The sequence below is a fragment of the Schistocerca serialis genome, chromosome 1 (assembly GCF_023864345.2).
Source record: "Schistocerca serialis cubense isolate TAMUIC-IGC-003099 chromosome 1, iqSchSeri2.2, whole genome shotgun sequence".
Taxonomy (NCBI): domain Eukaryota; kingdom Metazoa; phylum Arthropoda; class Insecta; order Orthoptera; family Acrididae; genus Schistocerca; species Schistocerca serialis.
In genome coordinates, this window is record NC_064638.1 from 396,405,997 (window position 1) to 396,425,869 (window position 19,873).

The 19,873-nt window shown below is 47.0% G+C and overlaps 1 protein-coding gene across 5 annotated transcripts in view; it reads left to right on the forward strand.

Moving 5' to 3' along the window:
- The window catches only part of LOC126471512 (ribosome-releasing factor 2, mitochondrial), a 239,993-nt gene that overhangs the window by 81,363 nt on the left and 138,757 nt on the right, over positions 1-19,873 (forward strand). For all 5 annotated transcript variants that reach the window (XM_050099755.1, XM_050099761.1, XM_050099747.1 and 2 more), the window contains one exon: positions 3,011-3,459. In XM_050099755.1, coding sequence (XP_049955712.1) covers positions 3,011-3,459 — 449 coding nt within the window. The remainder of the gene's footprint in view (positions 1-3,010; positions 3,460-19,873) is intronic.

Below are 19,873 nucleotides of genomic sequence, written 5' to 3' on the forward strand. Positions count from 1 at the left end.
CACATCTACTACATTTACTGCACCTTCAAAAGCTCCCTCCCACCATATAGAACTCAGCACCTAACAGACCCAAAACATAATCATGAACCTATCTTCCAAAAGCTTAGTCCCACAAAAGTATCAGTTCTTTCCAACACCATATCTTTTGTCCCACTCCAAATTCATTCATTCTGGGCTTCTTAAAGACCTTCTTTCCTTTTTCCACTCCCTACAGTGGAAACAATTTTTTGCCACCAACCCTACAAATCAGACTCAATGCAAAAGCAATACTGAACCCTGCCTGACTCAGTTTACTCCTCCATCCAACCATGATCCACCCCTACTGCCCCCTAATCATCCCTTGTTATTAACATTCCAGAATTTCTTAGCTTCAGTCCTTGCCTCACAATTAATTCCTAAATTCCTCAACATCGGAACCAACCTTTTGTCTGCAGAAAGAATTGCAGTCCATGACATACGCTTTGATGTTGCCCTTATAATCCTACCTGCCAATAAAGGCTCCACCATTGGAGTTTTGAACCACTTAGATTACCTGGCAGAGGGATTCTGCAAGGTGTTGGGGTTTCCACAGTGACCCATTTGAGAAATCCAACAAGATATCCAGTCCCTGCTTAAATCCTTAGGCCCATCCCAGAACCTCTCCCATGAGTCTATCCCTCTCCTCAGCTGTATCACTCCGAACTCCTACTTTCTACATGTCTAGAAAGTCCATAAACCCAACTACGTAGAACACCCCATTGTTGCTCTGATGGACCAACACCTGTAGCCTATTACATGTGACCTACCTTCATACATAAAAGACACCAACTGTTTCATCTGATGACTCTTCACAGATCCTATTCCTTTACCACATTTTGTCCTGTTCATCACTGTTGCAGCTACCTCCCTCTTCACTAAGATCTCTAAGGTCCATGGCTTTGCCACTATTGAACACTATCTTTGCCAGTGCCCAACTGACTTCAAAAATGTAACCTCCTTCTTGGTCACCATTTTCAACTATATCCTCATACACGGCTACTTGTCCTTTGAAGGCATCACCTGTAAAAAATCTGTGGTGCAGCAGAGAGCACCATCCTACACCATCGTATTCATACACCATCTAGAGGAATCCTTCCTAATCACCCAGAATCCCAAATCCCTCACCTATTTCTGATTCATTGATGACATCTTCGTGATCTGGATTCAGGGTGTGGACACCCCAACCACATTCCTCCAGAACCTCAACATCTTCTCCACCATTTGCTTCACCTGACACCCACTTCAAGGGTGGCTACATTGGTACCTCTATCCGTATCAAACCTATCAACCATGGGCAAATCATCTTCTTCGACAGCTGCCACTCATTCCATAGCAAGAAGTCCCTTCTTAACAGCCTAACCACTTGTGGTTGTCATATCTGCAATGACGGGCAACCCCTCTCCAAATATACCAAAGGTCTCAGTGAGGCGTTCAAAGGCCAAAATTAGCCACCCAACTTTGCACAAAAACAGATCTCCCAGACATTGTCTCTCCAGTCACCTATCACCTCCCACATACCCATTGTGCAGCCACAAAGGAGCAATCCCCTCATGACTCAGTACCACTCAGGACCAGAGCAACTGAATCTGATCCTCCAGCCTTGACACAGCCATTTCCTGTCCTATCAAAGGCACAAAGGCAGAGCTATCTGTTAAAGCAGTCGTGTCATCTACAAATTAAGCTGCAATCACTGTGCTGCTTTGTACATGGCTTTGTACATGACTAACAAGTTGTCTGACTGCGTGAATGGCCACCAACAAACTGTGGCCAAGAGACACCTGGACCAGCCAATTGCTGAACATGCTGCCCAATGACTGCTTCACAGCCTGTACCATCTGTATCCTTCCTACCAACTCCATATTTTGTGAACTGCGCAGGTGGGAACTCTACCTGCAGTATATGCTACATTCCCATAACCCCTCTGACCTCAACTTTTACTAGTCCCTGTCCTCCACTTACCTATCCCCTTGTCTGCTCCCACTACAGCACAACACTGCCTTTTATACCACTGCCTTTTATACCACTGCCTTTTATTCCACTGCCTTTTATTCCACTGCCTTCTATTCCATCAATTCATATACTAGTGCTTTTCTTCTTTACTTCTCTCCTTTTTCCCACCCCCACCCCCCTCAACTTCCTGGTTGGACCTATTAGCCCCTACCCTGTCCCGAACACACCCCTGCACACTCCTCAAGCAGCACTGTGTCTTCCCCTACCCCACCCTGCAATGCCCCTCCCCCCCTCCCCCCGATTCCTTTCACTGCCCCATGCCTCCTTACTGCAGAAGTAGTCCTTTTGGCCAAAAGCTGAAATATACAGAAGTCTTTCCATTGTGCCTGTCCGCGACTCAACATCTCCTTTATGTGGTGAGTAGCAATCTATCTTTTTCAAAGGATTGTTGTTATTCCATCCTCGACTTTCCACTGTGTGTGGGTCAGATGTTCTTCACATTTTCTGATATGCGAGCAGAGTTATGCAGTATTATTTTTGTTTCTCTTGTAGGGTTAGTTTTTTTGGGCCAAAGTCATATTTCTTAAAAATGATATTTACATTTATCTTAGGTGAAATTCTTTGTGCCATCTTTTAAGCTTTTATTATTTTATTACTGAGAGATGAGTATCTGATTCTCTTTGTTTAGTTTTTTATTATTGTTACATTTGAAGTGAACTGATTTGATGATTAAGTGTGAGTGTTTTCCTTGTTTATTTATGTATTTGTTCTGGCATTGTAAAGTGTTGTTAGTAAACCAAAGCATTTGGTCAGAAGCCCACACGTATTAAAATTCTAATCAAATACCATTCCCAACCAGCACCACACTTTATATATTCAGTCTTGTGTTAATTTTATTTTTTTATTTGTTCTCATTGTTCTTAATGTTTATGGATCAAAATTAAGATTTTACTTCCTATAATCATACAGTGAATAATTTAGACTTCTTATAATTTATATTCTTTTATTTTTTTATCACTAAAATTTAACTTCTTATCTACAGGTGTTGAGGCTCAGACACTGACGGTATGGAGGCAGGCAGACCGCTATGGTATTCCACGTATTATTTTTGTTAATAAAATGGATCGTAGAGATGCAAGTCTGAACTTATCTGTAGAATCTTTAAAATACAAGCTGGATTTAAATCCATTGCTCATTCAACTGCCAGTCTATGATGAGGAGAAAAAGTTTTCAGGCATTATTGATCTTGTTTCACTAAATATTCTGTCATGGAGTGAAAAGGACCAAGGGAAGACTTACACCCGAACACCAGTTTGTCAGCAACGACATGGTAAGCTTTGGGAAAGAGCAACTGAATCAAGAAATTCACTTATTGACCAGCTGACCACCTTAGATGATGAGTTAGCAGACCTTGTTATTCAGCATGACAGTATGGAGAGCATTTCATCAGAGCCACTTTTAAAATCACTGAGAAATGTTTCATCATCTCAGGTGAGACAAAACTGAACATTTTCTTTATTGCAATCTGTTATTAGATACATGAAGTATGATTCACATAATATATTCATTTGAGAATGTGATTCCTTTGTATTTTAAGCCTTATTACATTATCATCATTCCTAGTCCAGACTGAGATATTAACAATTACAAGTGATAAGGAAAATAAAGTTGATTTAAAATGTCATCTTATGAAATAATGTGATTGTCTGTTAGCAGAGGGAAAGAAATGTCATTACTGGATTTCAGTCATATTCCTTCTTTGATTCACACTTGATACATACATGCACAGCGTGGTTAAAGATAAAACAGAAACTATAGTAAAAACAATTTAGTATTATTTATTTTCTACATTATCATTGTCATATCTTTTGGCATGTTCCACTGGGACATATAAGTATGAGGCATGTTCAGAAATTAAGTGTATTATATTTTTATTTTTTGAAACAAGTATTTTTGAAAAAATACAAGATAAGGGTCTCATAATATCATTGTGCATTGATGGTTCCCCCCTGAGGCAAAAATTCAACCAAAATGATGCCTTTTTGGTCAAAAGACACTGAGGTCATGATTGTTTTGCCTGAAATGGTGGTTCTGAATTTTTTGGCAGATGGGGAATTCATGTGAAACCACTGTGTTTTTGTCTCAGGCATGTAGCAAACCACCCATGCTTCATCTCTGGTCGCAATAGAGCTTAGGAAATCCTTATCTTCCAAGTGAAGTTGCTCAAGAAACTTGCGGGTGCACCCCCTGCGGGTTCGGGGGTAAGAATAGGCCCGCGGTATTCCTGCCTGTCGTAAGAGGCGACTAAAAGGAGTCTCAAACGTTTCGGCCTTCTGTGATGGTCCCCTCTTGGGTTTGACCTCCTTTTTTCTTCCAAATTTCCGTCGTCAGTGCGTGCCATTTGGGGAAGGACACCTTACGTGGTGTTTTTGTATTGGTCCATCATGCTCCACCATCTTGCATGTTACCTATTGTCGTGTGGGGGGGACTACGCCCAATATCTTCTGGGTTGTCTCCTTCTCGCCTTGTGCGCACTCTTCTTCTTAGCGCCTACGACAACTGTGGACCCTTTAAACACCTAAAATCCAGCACGGTAGCCAGTCCGTTGTGGTGGGGTCGTCATGTACCCTCTTGGTGGTAGCCCCCTGACCACGCAGGGATCGCACTACAGATGCCAGAGCTGTTTCCTCCCCATGCATGCCAAGGAGTATGTGCCCATCTTGTCTGGGGCACGGGGACTCCAGGCAACGGGATATCGGCCAGGTAACCGTTGCTTTGGCTGGGTGGCGCCCTTGGGGAGGGCCCTCGTTCGGAGTAGGTGGCATCTGGGCGGATGTGGCGCAATGAAGCGCAATAAATCACACCAAGCTGGTGGTCGCACGGCCACCAGCGTCTCTAAGCGAGGTAGAGTCGACTTCGATGCTGCGCAATATGACCCTCAGACGTTCCCCTCGTTGGCTGCGCCATGGGAGGGAGCCTTATGTACCGCAATACCTTGTCTGCAGCAGGACTGATGGTGACTCCTTTCTTCCGACAAAGCCTCTGTTTTTTGTGGAACACCTGGAGGATAAGTTTGGGGAAGTGGTGGGGTTGTCTAAAATGAGGAATGGGTCCATCCTCCTCAAGATGTCCTCCCCAGCCCAGTCACGAGCGTTGCTCTTGTGTGATAAGCTGGGTGACGTCCCTGTTACCGTCACTCCCCACAGTAGCTTAAATATGGTCCAGGGGATTATTTACCATCGTGACCTCTTGTTACAATCCGATGACGAGCTGAGAGCCGACTTGGAACGACGTGGTGTGCATTTTGTCTGTCGTGTCCATCGAGGACCCAAGACAAACAGGGTGGCCACCGGTGCCTTTATCTTGGCCTTCGAGGGTGATGTCTTGCCCGAGAAGGTCAAGGTAATGGTTTACCGTTGCGACGTGAAGCCACACGTCCCTCCCCCGATGCGGTGCTTCCAGTGCTGGAAGTTTGGGCATATGTCCTCCCGTTGCCCATCCAGCGCTACATGTCGAGATTGCGGACGCCCCTCTCATCCCGATTCTCCATGTGCGCCCCCGCCTGTATGTGTCAACTGTGGGGAGCACCACTCTCCATGCTCGCCGGATTGCCCCGTTCTTCATAAGGAGCAGAAGATAATGGAATTTAAGACCCTGGACCGGCTTACTTATCGAGAGGCTAAACAGAAATATGAAAGGTTGTATCCTGCTTCCCTTCGAACATCTTATGCTGCAGCCACGTTATCGTCGCCCACGCGAGCGACGGTTGTCGCTTCATCTGTGCCGCCTTCAGTGGGCCCTCGGGGCCATGTATCTCTGTCTGCCCCCCTCGTGCCTGGGGGCAAGCCTTCCTCTATTGCCCCCTTAGCAGTTGGGGGCAAACCCTCTTCTGTCGCTCCCCTCAAGCTTACTTCGGGAGTGACATCTGCTCCACAACTGGGAGGCTCGATTCCTCCCCCTCCTTCTCCGGCGGCGTTGCCTCCGCCGGTTCCTCTCTCACGGAAGGGGTCCCTCGGGGCTCTCCCTTCCTCCGTTTCTTCTCCTTCCCAGCCAAATGTCAGCCAGTGGCTGACGGCTCCGCCACCTGCTGATCGTAGGGCTTCTGCGTCGTCGTCAGCCTCCGACGCTCCTTCAGAGAAGCTCTCCCAGCCCTCTCACCCTAAGGGCAGACGCGAGAAGAAGGAACGGAATGTATCCAAGAAGAAGGACGTTCCGGCGGTTTCAGCACCGCCTGCTGTACATAGTCCTGGCTCCGGGGATGAGGTGGAGATCCTCGCCTCTGCCGCGGATCTCGCCCTCACGGAACCCTTGGGGGCCTCTCCTATGGACTCAGCTGACTCTCCCCCAGTGGCGGCAGTTGGCTCTGAAGCGCTGCCTGCCTCTTAGTCGCATTCACGCCCTCCTAGTCCCTTCCTGCTTCCATTCTCCAGTGGAACTGCGGCGGTTATTTCCGCCACCTGCCTGAGCTCCGGATGCTTCCGAGTGATTCCCCTGTTCTCTGCATTGCTCTGCAGGAAACTTGGTTTCCTGCATTACGGACCCCCGCCCTTTGCGGTTATCAGGGATACTATAAGAACCGTGCTGCCTGTCATCGAGCGTCAGGTGGGGTTTGCCTCTTTGTTCACCACTCTGTCTGTAGTTCGCCAGTACCCCTTCAGACGCCTTTAGAGGCAGTTGCTGCCAGGGTTGAGCTCTCGCCGGCTATTACTGTTTGCTCTGTTTACATTCCTCCGGATGGGGAGCTCCCCCGTCATGTCTTGGCTGCACTGCTGGCTCAACTCCCGCCACCTTTGCTGCTTCTGGGCGATTTCAATGCCTACAACCCTCTATGGGGTGGGACTGTCTCCGATGATCGCGGTCGGGCCGTGGAGCATGTGTTGGCTCAACTCGACCTTAGCCTCTTGAACACCGGTGCTCCCACGCATTTCAGTGTGGCCCATGGCTCGTTCTCGGCCGTCGATCTCTCTATTTGCAGCCCTGGCCTTGTCCCATCCCTCCACTGGAGAGTGCATCCTGACCTGTGTGGTAGTGACCATTTCCCCATCTATTTGTCATCTGCCCCGGTGTCATTCTTCTGGGCGCTTGCCCCGCTGGGCTCTCCACAGGGCTGACTGGCCGGCTTTTACTTCCGCTGCAACCATTGAGTCTCCCCCACAGGGTGACATTGACGAGGTGGTCCGTGTCTTAACCATGTCCATCATTTCAGCGGCCGAGGCTTCCATCCCCCGTTCTTCTGGCCTCCCTCGGAGGAAGGCTGTCCCCTGGTGGTCGCCGGAGATTGCTGAGGCTATTCGCGACCGTAGGCGGGCTCTCCAGCGTCATAGGCGGCACCCGTCTCTGGAGACCCTCATCGCCTTTAAGAGGCTCCGTGCCTTCGCCCGTCGTCTTATTGCCCGGCGTAAGCAGGAGTGCTGGGAGAGGTACGTCTCATCCCTGGGCTCCCGTGTCTCCCCCTCGCTCGTGTGGTCCCGGATCCGGCGGATTTATGGCTCCCAGACCCCTCCGGCTGTCCCTGGGCTCTCCTTGGACGGCGCTGTCTGCACGGATGCTGCCGCCATTGCTGAACGGCTAGCCGCGCACTTTGCTCAGAGCTCTGCGACTGCATCCTATCCCCCCGCCTTTCGCTCTCTAAAGGAGCGAGCCGAGTCGACGCCGTTCTCATTCCACACGCGTCATTATGAAACATACAATGCTCCTTTCAGCGAGAGGGAATTCCTCGCTGCCCTCGCCGATTGCCCTGATACAGCACCAGGCCCAGACTGCATCCACGCGCAGATGCTGAAGCATCTCTCCAGGGACTGCCAGAGACACATTCTCGCGCTATTTAATCGCATTTGGAGCGAAGGCGTGTTCCCGTCGCAATGGCGAGAGGGTGTTATAGTCCCCTTCTTGAAGCCCGGTGCGGACCCACTGGCGGTGGACAGCTATCGTCCCATTACCCTCACCAACGTTTTGTGCAAATTGCTCGAACGTATGGTGGGGCGGCGTTTGTGTTGGGTCCTTGAGTCGCGCGGTCTCCTCGCTCCATCCCAGGGTGGCTTCCGTCGGGGCCGGTCTGCAGTGGACAATTTGGTGCGGCTGGAATCTGCTGTCCGTACGGCCTTTGTCCAACGTCAGCATCTCGTTGCTGTATTTTTCGATCTGCGGAAGGCGTATGACACCACATGGAGGCATCACATCCTCGCCACCTTGCATGGGTGGCGTCTTCGTGGTCGGCTCCCGGCTTTTCTTCAAACCTTTCTATTGCACCGCTCTTTCCGGGTGCAAGTCGGTGCCACCTCTAGTTCTTCTTATACACAGGAAAATGGGGTCCCACAGGGCTCGGTGTTGAGTGTGTCCTTATTTCTAGTGGCCATTAATGGTCTGGCTGCAGCCGTGGGGTCGTCGGTGTCTCCTTCTTTGTATGCCGACGACTTCTGCATCTCATTTAGCTCCACGACTACGGGAGTCGCCGAACGCAGGCTGCAGGTAGCCGTTCGGAAGGCAGCATCATGGGCTCTGACTCATGGTTTTCAGTTCTCTTCAGCCAAGACTCGAGTTATGCACTTCTGCAGGCGTCGGACGGTCCACCCTTATCCTGAACTTTACCTCGACGGCCACCTGCTTGAAGTGGTGGACACTTGCCGCTTCTTAGGACTCGTGTTTGATGCCCGGCTCACATGGGTTCCTCATATTACTCAGCTGAAGCAAAAATGCTGGCGGCACCTCAACGCCCTCCGCTGCCTTAGCCACACGTCTTGGGGTGCGGATCGCTGCACGCTGCTGCGATTGTACAGAGCCCTTGTGCAGTCTCGTCTTGATTATGGGAGCCTGGCCTATGGGTCTGCATCACCCTCAGTGTTGAAGTTGTTAGACCCCATACACCACTGTGGGGTCCGGCTTGCCACTGGCGCTTTTCGTACGAGCCCCGTGGATAGTCTACTGGTGGAGGCCGGGGTTCCCCCGCTGCGGATTCGCCGCCATCGACTGCTCGCCGACTATGCTGTCCACGTGCATTGCTCGCCAGGCCATCCCAATCGTCGCCTGCTTTTCCCTGCCATGGTCCTCCATCTGCCCGAACGGCGACCTAGGTCTGGGCTTTCCGTCGCTGTCCGTGTTCAGTCCCTGCTGTCGGAATTGGGTTCATTCCCTCTTCCGCCTCCCTTCCGGGTCTGTGCACCTACGCCTCCCTGGTGTTTGTCCCGGCCGTCCGTCCGTCTGGACTTGGCACAGGGACCCAAGGACTCGGTTCCGCCTGTGGCCCTCCGTCGCCGTTTTCTTGCTCTCCTCGCCTCATTTTCGGACTGTGAGACTGTCTACACTGATGGTTCCCTGGTTGATGGTCGCACTGCCTACTCTTTTGCTCATGGTGCCCATGTTGAGCAGCGCTCCTTGCTGGCTGGCAGCAGTATTTTTACTGCAGAGCTGGTGGCCATATTGCGCGCTCTTGAGCATATGCGTTTCTGCTCAGGTAGGTCCGTCGTGATCTGCAGTGACTCCCTGAGCAGCCTTCAGGCCATCGACCGCTGCTATCCCTCCTCTCCTCTGGTGTCCTCCATTCAGGAGTCTGTTTCCGCCATTGCCCGTTCTGGTCATTCGGTGGTCCTGGTTTGGACGCCCGGTCATGTTGGCATCGCAGGGAACGAACGTGTAGACAGGCCGGCCAAAGGGGCGATCGACGCCCCGGCTTTGGAGATCGGCCTTACGGCTCACGACCAGCAGCTGGTGTTGCGCCGTAAGCTGATTGGGATGTGGGCTGCTGAGTGGCATGGCATGACAGCCCCGAATAAACTGCGGGCTGTCAAGGAGACGACCGATGTGTGGCGTTCCTCCCTGCGGGCTTCTCTCAGGGACTCGGTAGTCCTGTGTCGGCTGCGCATCGGCCATACATACCTGACGCACGGCCATCTGTTGCGTCAGGAGGATCCCCCCTTGTGTCGGTGTGGGTCCCGGCTGACGGTCGGCCACATTTTGCTGGAGTGTCCTCGACTGCGCACACTCCGGCAATCTTTTAATCTCCCGGGCACTTTGGCTTTGGTTTTATCCGACGATGCCTCCATGGCTGATGACGTTTTAAATTTTATCCGTGGTAGTCCGTTTTATGGTTCGATTTAGGGAGGTCCTGCACCTTTCCCTTTCTGTGTCTTTTGTCCTTGTGTCTGTTGCTGTTCTGGTGTGCCGTCAGATGGTTGACTCTTTCCCTTTTTTGTTCTCATGGTCAGTCAACCAGTCTCCGGCCATCCTCCTTTCTTCTGTTTCTTTCTGTCTGGTGTTCCTCTGTCCTGTTCTTGTCTGTAGTGTTTCTTGCTGCATTTGTGTTCTTTTAGCGCCTGGGGGGACGTCTCCACCCCCTTTGGTTTTTATCTGCTCCGTAGATTTTCGGCTCGCCTGATTTTGGAATGGGGGACTGATGACCTTCGCTGTTTAGTCCCCCTTAAACATACCAACAACCACCACCACCACTTGCGGGTGCCATTGACCTGATTTTTCTTGTGCTGCTCAGTTAGTTGTTTTGGGACTCATCTTGCATATGGGTTGTTTGTGTGTCTTGCAGAAGAGATTTCCTTAGAGTTGTGGAAACATAGCTGGAATTTCATCCACTGATGATTGGCAGTCTTTACAAACACTTCCTCAATTTTGTGCACCAACTCATCAGTGGAGGCATCCATTTGCAGAGAAAATTTTTGCCTGATTTCTCCATTTCTAAAAAGCTGTTTCAGTATGTTTTTTGCTATTTTTATATCTTTTTGTCAATAATTTCCCTAAATTTTATTTACACTTTTCAGCAATAAAAGCTGAAGAAAAAATCATTGCTAGCATATTTGCAGCATCTTTTATTTTTACATAAATTCAAGAAGCATGAAAATTATACATCTGATGAAAACATAAATCAAGCTTGAATGTTTGGAAAACATGTATCTTGTCACTTAAGTTAGTAGGGCCTAGCCTATGTACATAATCCACAAATCAGTCTGAAAAAGACATTGATACCATGACTTCCATATTACTGGGGGTCAGAGCTGTTCTCCTGTCAGACATTGTATTACAATATGTTGAAAATGTCTTCTATCGACACTACTCCCTGCAATCTGCTAAACCATCACTGCAGCTTCCACAAGATGCTCATACTCTGATGCAGAGACATCTACATCTTATTTTCCCTACAAGAACTAGCAACTAAATCCCTAAAGTTCTTGTAGAATGGGCATTTGCTTCTTTAGCTGAGAGACTTTAACACTATCTGGATCGCCTTCCATTATGTTTCTAGGATCAGGGACAACATGATAGAAGAAATAACAATCTTTTCTATGCCACACTCCATTAAGTTGTTCAATTTTATCAGACTTGCTCTACCTACAGCTTGAAACAGAGATGTTAAATGTGCTTGCATTTGCTTTGGCAGTTCATGAAGTTTATCTGAGGACGTATCGTGGAGGAGGAGGTAGTTAGTTGCATCCTCTGTTCATTTAAAGCTCTTTGGAAGGTGACTAAGCTTAGATTGTGGAACATAAATTAATGGTACCCTGGAGCTCTATAATGTCAGCATCAAATTGAAAAATTCTGAGCAATGGCCAGCAAGAAAATAGCTAGGCACTGTTTTTACTTCATTAGAGGTTGAAGCTTTAAATTAGTTCACAGCAACACTCTCATCTTCAACAGTTTGACAAATTCTATTATAGTGAAACCCCACTTTTACACTTTTCAAGGGACTTCAAAAAAGATGGTGTAAGATGCAGGAAAATGTAAAATGTGGGAAAACTATAAAAGTTATGTATAGGATACCTCCTTGCGTTTTCTCACTTAATGTATGATATATGTACATAACAGTCATCAAAGACTTGTCAGGGTTTGTTTATCATCTAATAAAGGTTTATTATCTAATAAAAACCACTGATGTAATCGGAATTAATAACTTTCTGGGAAGTAGTAACATTTGACTCAATCTCATTTAACATAATCGATGTTTTTGAAAGCCTGCAACTGTCATTCATTACATAAATAATGAAATAATGCACTAATACAAGAGAAGGAAAGTTGCTACTCACCATATAGCGGAGATGCTGAGCTGCGATAGGCACAATAAAAAGATTCACACAGACATAGCTTTCGGCCATTAAGGCCTTTGTCAGCAGTAGACACACACACACACACACACACACACACACACACACACACACACACACACACTCGCACAAGTGCAAGCGCAACTTGCACACACATCTGCAGTCTCAGAGAGCTGAAACTACACTGCAAGCAGCAGCACCAGTGGATGATGGGAGTGGCGACTGGGTGGGGGTAACGAGGAGGCTGGGGCGGGGAGGGGGAGGGATAGTATGGTGGGAGTGGCGGACAGTGAAGTGTTGCAGTTTAGACGTAGGTTAGGAGAGAAGGTGCGGAAGGGGGAGGGGGTAAGTGGCGTAAAGGAGAGAAATAATAATAAAAATAAAAATAAAAGAAATTAAAAGACTGGTTGTGGTGGTCGAAATGATGGCTGTGTAGTACTGGAATGGGAACAGGGAGGGGGCTGGATGGGTGAGGACAGTGACTAACGAAGGTTGAGGCCAGGAGGGTTACGGGAACGTAGGATGTATTGCAGGGAAAGTTCCCACCTGCGCAATTCAGAAAATCTGATGTTGGTGGGAAGGATCCATATGGCACAGGCTGGGAAGCAGTCATTGAAATGAGGACAGCTTGTTGGTTGTCATGCCTACATAGAAAGCAGCACAGTGGTTGCAGCTTAGCGTGTAGATCACATGACTGGTTTCACAGGTAGCTCTGCCTTTGACGTGATAGGTAATGTTAGTGACCGGACTGGAGTAGGTGGTGGATGTATGGGACAGGTCTTGCATCTAGGTCAACTACAGGGGTATGAGCCATGAGGTAAGGGATCCGGAGGAGGGGTTGTGTAAAGATGGACGAGTATATTGTGTAGGTTTGGTGGACTGTGGAATACCACGGTAGGAGGGGTGGGAAGGATAGTGGGTAGGACATTTCTCATTTCAGGGCACGACGAGAGCTAAGCAAAACCCTGGCGGAGAATGTAATTCAGTTGCTGCAGTCCCGGATGGTACTGAGTTATGAGGGGAATGCTCCTCTGTGGCTGGACTGTGGGACTTTGGGAGGTGGTGGGAGACTGGAAAGATAAGGCACGGGAGATTTGTTTTCGTACAAGGATGGGAGGATAATTACGGTCAGTGAAGGCTTTAGTGAGACCCTCGGTATATTTAGAGAGGGACTGCTTGTCACTGCATATGCGATGACCACGGGTGGCTAGGCTGTATGGAAGGGACTTCTTGGTACGAAACGGGTGGCAGCTGTCGAAGTGGAGGTATTGCTGGTGGTTAGTATGTTTGATATGGATGGAGGTACTGATGTAGCCATCTCTGAGGTGGAGGTCAACATCTAGGAAGGTGGCTTGTTGGGTTGAGTAGGACCAGGTGAAGCAAATGGGGGAGAAGTTGTTGAGGTTCTGGAGGAATGTGAATAAGGTGTTCTCACCTTCAATCCAGGTAGCAAAGATTTCATCAGTGAATCTGAACCAGGTGAGCAGTTTAGGATTCTGGGTTTTTAGGGAGGTTTCCTCTAGATGGCCCATGGAAAGGTTAGCATAGGATGGTGCCTTGTGGATGCCCATAGTCGTACTGCAGTTTTATTTGTAGGTAATGCCTTCAAAGGAGAAGTAATTGTGGGTGAGGACATAGTTGGTCATGGAGACTAGGAAAGAGGTTGTTGGTTTGGAATCCATAGGGCATCTGGAAAGGTAGTGTTTGATAGCAGTAAGGCCATGGGTATTAGGAATGTTAGTATACAGGGAGGTGGTATCAATAGTGACGAGCAGGGCTCTGTGTGGTAAAGGGAGAGGAACTGCGGAGAGTCAGTCAAGGAAATGGTTGGTATCTTTTATACAGGAGGATAGGTTCCGGGTTGGAGGTGTTGGTCTACAAGAGCAGAGAGTCTCTCAGTGGGGGCACAGTAACCGGCCACAATGGGGCGTCCTGGGTGGTTGGGTTTATGGACTTTAGGAAGCATGTGGAAGGTGGGAGTGCGGGGAGTGGTAGGGGTAAGTAGAGAGATGGACTCTGGGGGGAGGTTCTGGGATGGGCCTAAGGATTTGAGTAGTGACTGGAGATCATCCTGGATTGCTGGAATGGGATCACTGTGGCTTGGTTCATAGGTGGAAGTACCTGGCAGCTGATGGAGTCCTTCTGCCATGTAATCCCTGTGGTTCAAAACTACAGTGGTGGAGCCTTTGTCTGTAGGAAGGATTATAAGATTGGGATCAGTTTTTAGATGGTGGGCTGCAGTTCTTTCTGCAGATGTAAGGTTGGTATGCATGTTGAGGGATTTGGGGAATGATGGTGAGGCTAGGTTCAAGGATAAGTAATTCTGGAAAGTTAACACGGGGTGGTTTGGAGGCGGTGGGGGTAGATTGTGGTTGGATGGAGGAGTGAACTGAGTTAGGCAAGGTTCAATGTTGGTCCTTGGTTAGTCTGATTGGTCGTGTTGGAGGCGAAAAAGTGTTTCCACTGTAGGAACCAGGAGAAGGTAAGAAGGTCTGTGACTGGTCCTGCATGGTTGAATTTGGGAGTGGGGCGAAAGGTGAGGCCTTTGGAAAGGACTGATATTTCTGTGGGACTAAGGCTTCTGGAGAAAAGGTTCATGACTGTGTTGCAGGTCTGTTTGGGATTTGAGTTCTGTGTGGTGGTAGGACGGAGTTTCGGATGGTGGGGTAAGTGTAGTAGGTCTGCGAGACAAGGTTTGTCAGCTATGAGGGGGCGTGGGGGAGGTTTGGATGTTGTTGTAGAAGTGGTGGACAGTGGTACTCCGAGGTGGGAGTAGGAAGTGAGCAGGATGGAGAGCTTTTTGAGGTGGCATTGTGCATGTTGCTCAAGTTCCTGCAGGGCAAGAGTTTCAATGTGTGTTATGGGTTCCAGGAATCTGGGATTACATAGCAGGAGAATTTTGTGGATGGAGAGAAGGAACTGCAAGGAGGATTGGGCTTGGTTTATATGGTTTTGCAGGACTAAGTTGGTGAGGGTTAAGGATTGGCGGAATCTGAACAGGTGGAGGTCATTGTGGAAGGAGGGGTGGCAACCAGAGATGGATATTTTGATGGTAAGGCCATTAGGGGGGATTTCATGAGCCAAGCAACCACACAGGAAAAGAATGTGGGACTGGGATCTGGCTAGGGATAAGGAAACTTTACTGTATTGACGCAGATGGAAGGAGCAAAGATCCATGGTGGTGCAAAAATGTGAAAAAATATGTAAGAAAGTAGAATTACGTCCGAAAAATTATGCAAAAATACACCCAAATACGTGTGAAAAGTACAAAATGGATGCACAGGGGGAAAAAGAGATAAAATCTGAGGAAGACAACGATAGTGGAAGGCAAAAACACACTAAAATTGGTGAGAAGTCACAAAGGTTAAAGTAGAGAATAACTTATCATTAATAAATATAAGTGTATTACTGTGGGTAGCAGGTTTCAGGGTTGATAAGCATAGAGAATGGAGACGGCAGATGTGACTGGATGAGGTGGATTTAGTGGGTGCAATCAGGGATAGAATGGAGAAAGAGCAGGGGTGTGGGGAGGGATTCGTAATTATAAATGTAAGATCATGTGGCACGGTAAAAGTGTGGGAGATAACACGCAAAAATACTGAAACTGACACAGGGAGCATGATCAGTTTGAAGGTATAAGCTTAATTATATTGGGGAGAGTAATGTGGGACATAAGATGCTGGACCAACAATCAGCGTGTTCTTGATGCTGACTGTTGCGCGCGGCCGAGTCCGTTGATACAGTGTGGCTCATAAGTAGTGCGTCCAGTGCGGTTCGTAAGGCAATAACGGAAACACAGGAAAGAAAAGAAAGAGGGATGGACATTGAGTATAGCGACGCAAAACAAAGTAGTTACAAAGGAAAACAGCACAGGGTTAGGATCGAAGAAAAGCCATCAGGGAAAAATCAAACAATGGAAAATCCAGGATGGAATGTAACAATACGAGAGAAGGAAAGATGCTACTCACCATATAGCGAAGATGCTGAGCCACGATAGGCACAATAAAAAGATTCACACAAACATAGCTTTCAGCCATTAAGGGCTTTGTCAGCAGTAGACACACATACATACCTATTACCCGGAACCTATCCTCCTATATAAAAGATACCAACCATTTCCTTGATCAACTCTCCACAGTTCCTCTCCCTTTACCACACTATTGATGCCACCTTCCTGTACACTAACATTCCTAATGCCCATAGCCTTACTGCTATCGAACACTACCTTTCTAGATGCCCTATGAATTCCAAACCAACAACTTCCTTCCTAGTCTCCATGACCAACTATATCCTCACCCACAATTACTTCTCCTTTGAAGGCATTACTTACAAATAAATCCGTGGTATGGCTATGGGTACCCGCATGGCACCATCCTATGCTAACCTTTCCATGGGCCATCTAGAGGAATCCTTCCTAAAAACCCAGAATCCTAAACCGTTCACCTGATTCAGATTCATTGATGACATCTTTGCTATCTGGATTGAAGGTGAGGACACCTTATTCACATTCCTCCAGAACCTCAACAACTTCTCCCCCATTTGCTTCACCTGGTCCTACTCAACCCAACAAGCCACCTTCCTAGATGTTGATCTCCACCTCAGAGATGGCTACATCAGTGCCTCCGTCCATATCAAACCTACTAACCACCAGCAATACTTCCATTTCGACAGCTGCCACCCATTTCATACCAAGAAGTCCCTTCCATACAGCCTAGCCACCCATGGTCGTCGCATATTCAGTGATGAGCAGTCCCTTTCTAAATATACTGAGGGTCTCACTGAAGCCTTCACTGACCGTAATTATCCTCCCATCCTTGTACAAAAACAAATCTCCTGTGCCTTATCTTTCCTGTCTCCCACCCCTTCCCAAAGTCCCACAGTCCGACCACAGAGGAGCATTCCCCTTGTAACTCAGTACCATCTGGGACTAGAGCAACTGAATTACATTCTCCTCCAGGGTTTCGATTACCTCTCGTCGTGCCCTGAAATGAGAAATATCCTACCCACTATCTTTCGCACCCCTCCTACCATGGTATTCCACAGTCCACCGAACCTACACAATATACTCGTCCATCTTTACACAACCCCTGCTCCGAATCCCGTACCTCAGTACCTCATGGCTCATACCTTTGTAATATACCTGCATTGAAGACCTGTCCCACACATCCTCCTACCACCACCTACTCCAATCCGGTCACTAACATTACCTATCACATCAAAGACAGGGCTACCTGTGAAACCAATCATGTGATCTACAAGCTAATCTGGATCCACTGTGCTGCAGTCTATGTAGGCATGACAACCAACAAGCTGTCTGTCCACATGAATGGACACCGACAAACTGTGGCCAAAAAACAAGTGAACCACCTTGTAGCTGAACACGCTGCCAAACATGATACCCCTCATCTCAATGACTGCTTCACAGCCTGTGCCAAACGGATCCTTCCCACCACCACCAACTTTTCTGAGTTGCGCAGGTGGGAACTTTCCCTGCAATACATCCTACGTTTCCGTAACCCTCCTGGCCTCAACCTTCGTTAGTCCTGTTCCCATTCCAGTACTACAAAGCTGTCATTTCGACCAGCACAACCAGTCTTTTAATTTCTTTTATTTTTATTATTATTTTTATTCCTCTCCTTTACGCCACTTACCCCCTCCCCCCTCCACACCTTCTCTCCTACCCTCCGTTTAAACTGCAACACTTCACTGTCCACCACTCCCACCATACTATCCCTCCCCCTCCCCGCCCCAGCCTCCTCGTTACCCCCACCCTGTTGCCACTCCCATCATCCACTGGTGCTGCTGCTTGCAGTGTAGTTTCAGCTCTCTGAGACTGCAGATGTGTGTGCAAGTTACGCTTGCGCTTGCGTGAGTGTGTGTGTGTGTGTGTGTTTGCATGTGTGTATGTGTGTCTACTGCTGACAAAGGCCTTAATGACCGAAAGCTATGTTTGTATGAATCTTTTTATTGTGCCTATTGCGGCTCAGCATCTCCGCTATATGGTGAGTAGCAACTTTCCTTCTCTCATATTGTTACATTCCATCCTGGATTTTCCATTGTTTGAAATACTGCACTAGTTGCATATTTTTTCATGCTTAACATGACGTATTTTGAGAAGTTTTTTCTTGATGTCAAGTGTAAATGTGTACATAAGTATTGTGTGTGGTGCTTGAATACGTGTTATTCTGCATTTCTTGCACTGTAATTGTCTTTTTGAGGTTATCAGGTACTGTGCCTTCTAAGTTATGTAGCAATTCACACACATGCAAACTATTACTCATATTGTTTGTTTGTGTTATATCACTAAAATACACATGTAAATGCTGCTCGTGACAATGAGAATAAATTCTCGAAACATATTTTGCTCAGCATGAAAAAGATACATAATCAGAGCTGTGTTTCAGCTAAAAACATTTGAGCAATGTAAAATGAATGACAGTATCAACTAATGCTCCAAGTGGCCAAATATCGAAACATGCTAATTATGATTCAACGAAAGTGTCACTATGATCACAACAATCACCAAATGGCATTTGCACATACAGACAGTTTGGAAATGGTTGTTATTGGTCATGATATCTTCATTTGAACGAACCTAATTACTCCCATCAGCCATCACACCAAGAAGAACTTGGCAGTGGTGGGAAATATGGCATGAGTTGTTCCAACTTTTACATGATTATTGGTTGAAATCCGCTGAGTAGAGTGCCCTGGTGTAAAGAAACTTACCCATGTGATATTTGTAAACACTACTGGACGGTCAACATCATGCCAATGTCAGTTTTTCTCCATAAACATTTTTTCGTAATGCATAAATTGCGGGAAAATCATAAGTATATTGACACAAAATTGGGTGCAAATTAACATTGTGGGCACAGGAAGTTTGATGGTAATGATAAAAAATGTCGTAAATGGCGGGAAACATTAATTCTGGGAATTTAAAAGCAGGGTTATACTGTATGTCATTGAGAAATTTTCCAAGATACTCAACACTTTTAAACCATGAATCTCATCAGCGTGTGGAAGGAATAGGGAAAAATTTAGCTCCTGTGGATTCACCTACATATTTCTGATATGAGAATTGAATGTATGCGTGCTTTCTCTTCTGGGTATTATGGGAGATGTTTATATGAGCCTAATACCATGTATGTACTAACCCTTCTGAAACTAAAACCCTAGTTGTGTTTATATACTTGCCCATATAACAAGCTGAATCTGAAGTTATAGAAACTACAGTTTGGTAGTGAATTTCAAGTTTCTGAATTGCACCCATAATTGCTTGTGAACCTTCTGTAGCATTTGCAATAACTTTCACTCCCCCACCAAACTAATTCTAAATTGTACCGTGAACATACACTGCCCTTTTCTGCCTGTCATGTCACCACAAAGAACTGAAACTCTCATATCTTTCATAGCTTCTTTTTATCTTTCCTCCTCCTCTTTGATGATGTGAGGTGCAGAAACTTCCTGCAGTCTTCCAGCTGAGGGCAAGTCTCCAGCACCTTCAAATTTCAATAGATCTGATATTAGAGAACTATGTAACACTGTTTAAGGATTTAAATTATTAATTTTTTTGTCTTTGAAATGAAAATGAGGGGCTAGCATGCATTACCGAAGCCTAATTGTCAGTGGACGAGAAAAGTAGCATGACCATATAGTTCCTAATTTTCCATGGAATACTGAAATCAGATCTTAAAATGCTCCTGTGGATGTTCAGCCATCATTTGTGCTGCATGTATTGTGCCTGCGATTACATTTGTGTTCAATGGTTTCAGCTCACCAGTCTTCATATTTTGCCATGTCTAATAGCAGAGTAATAATTAACATACTGTGTATGCGAAGTATATTCAGTTCGATTCTAA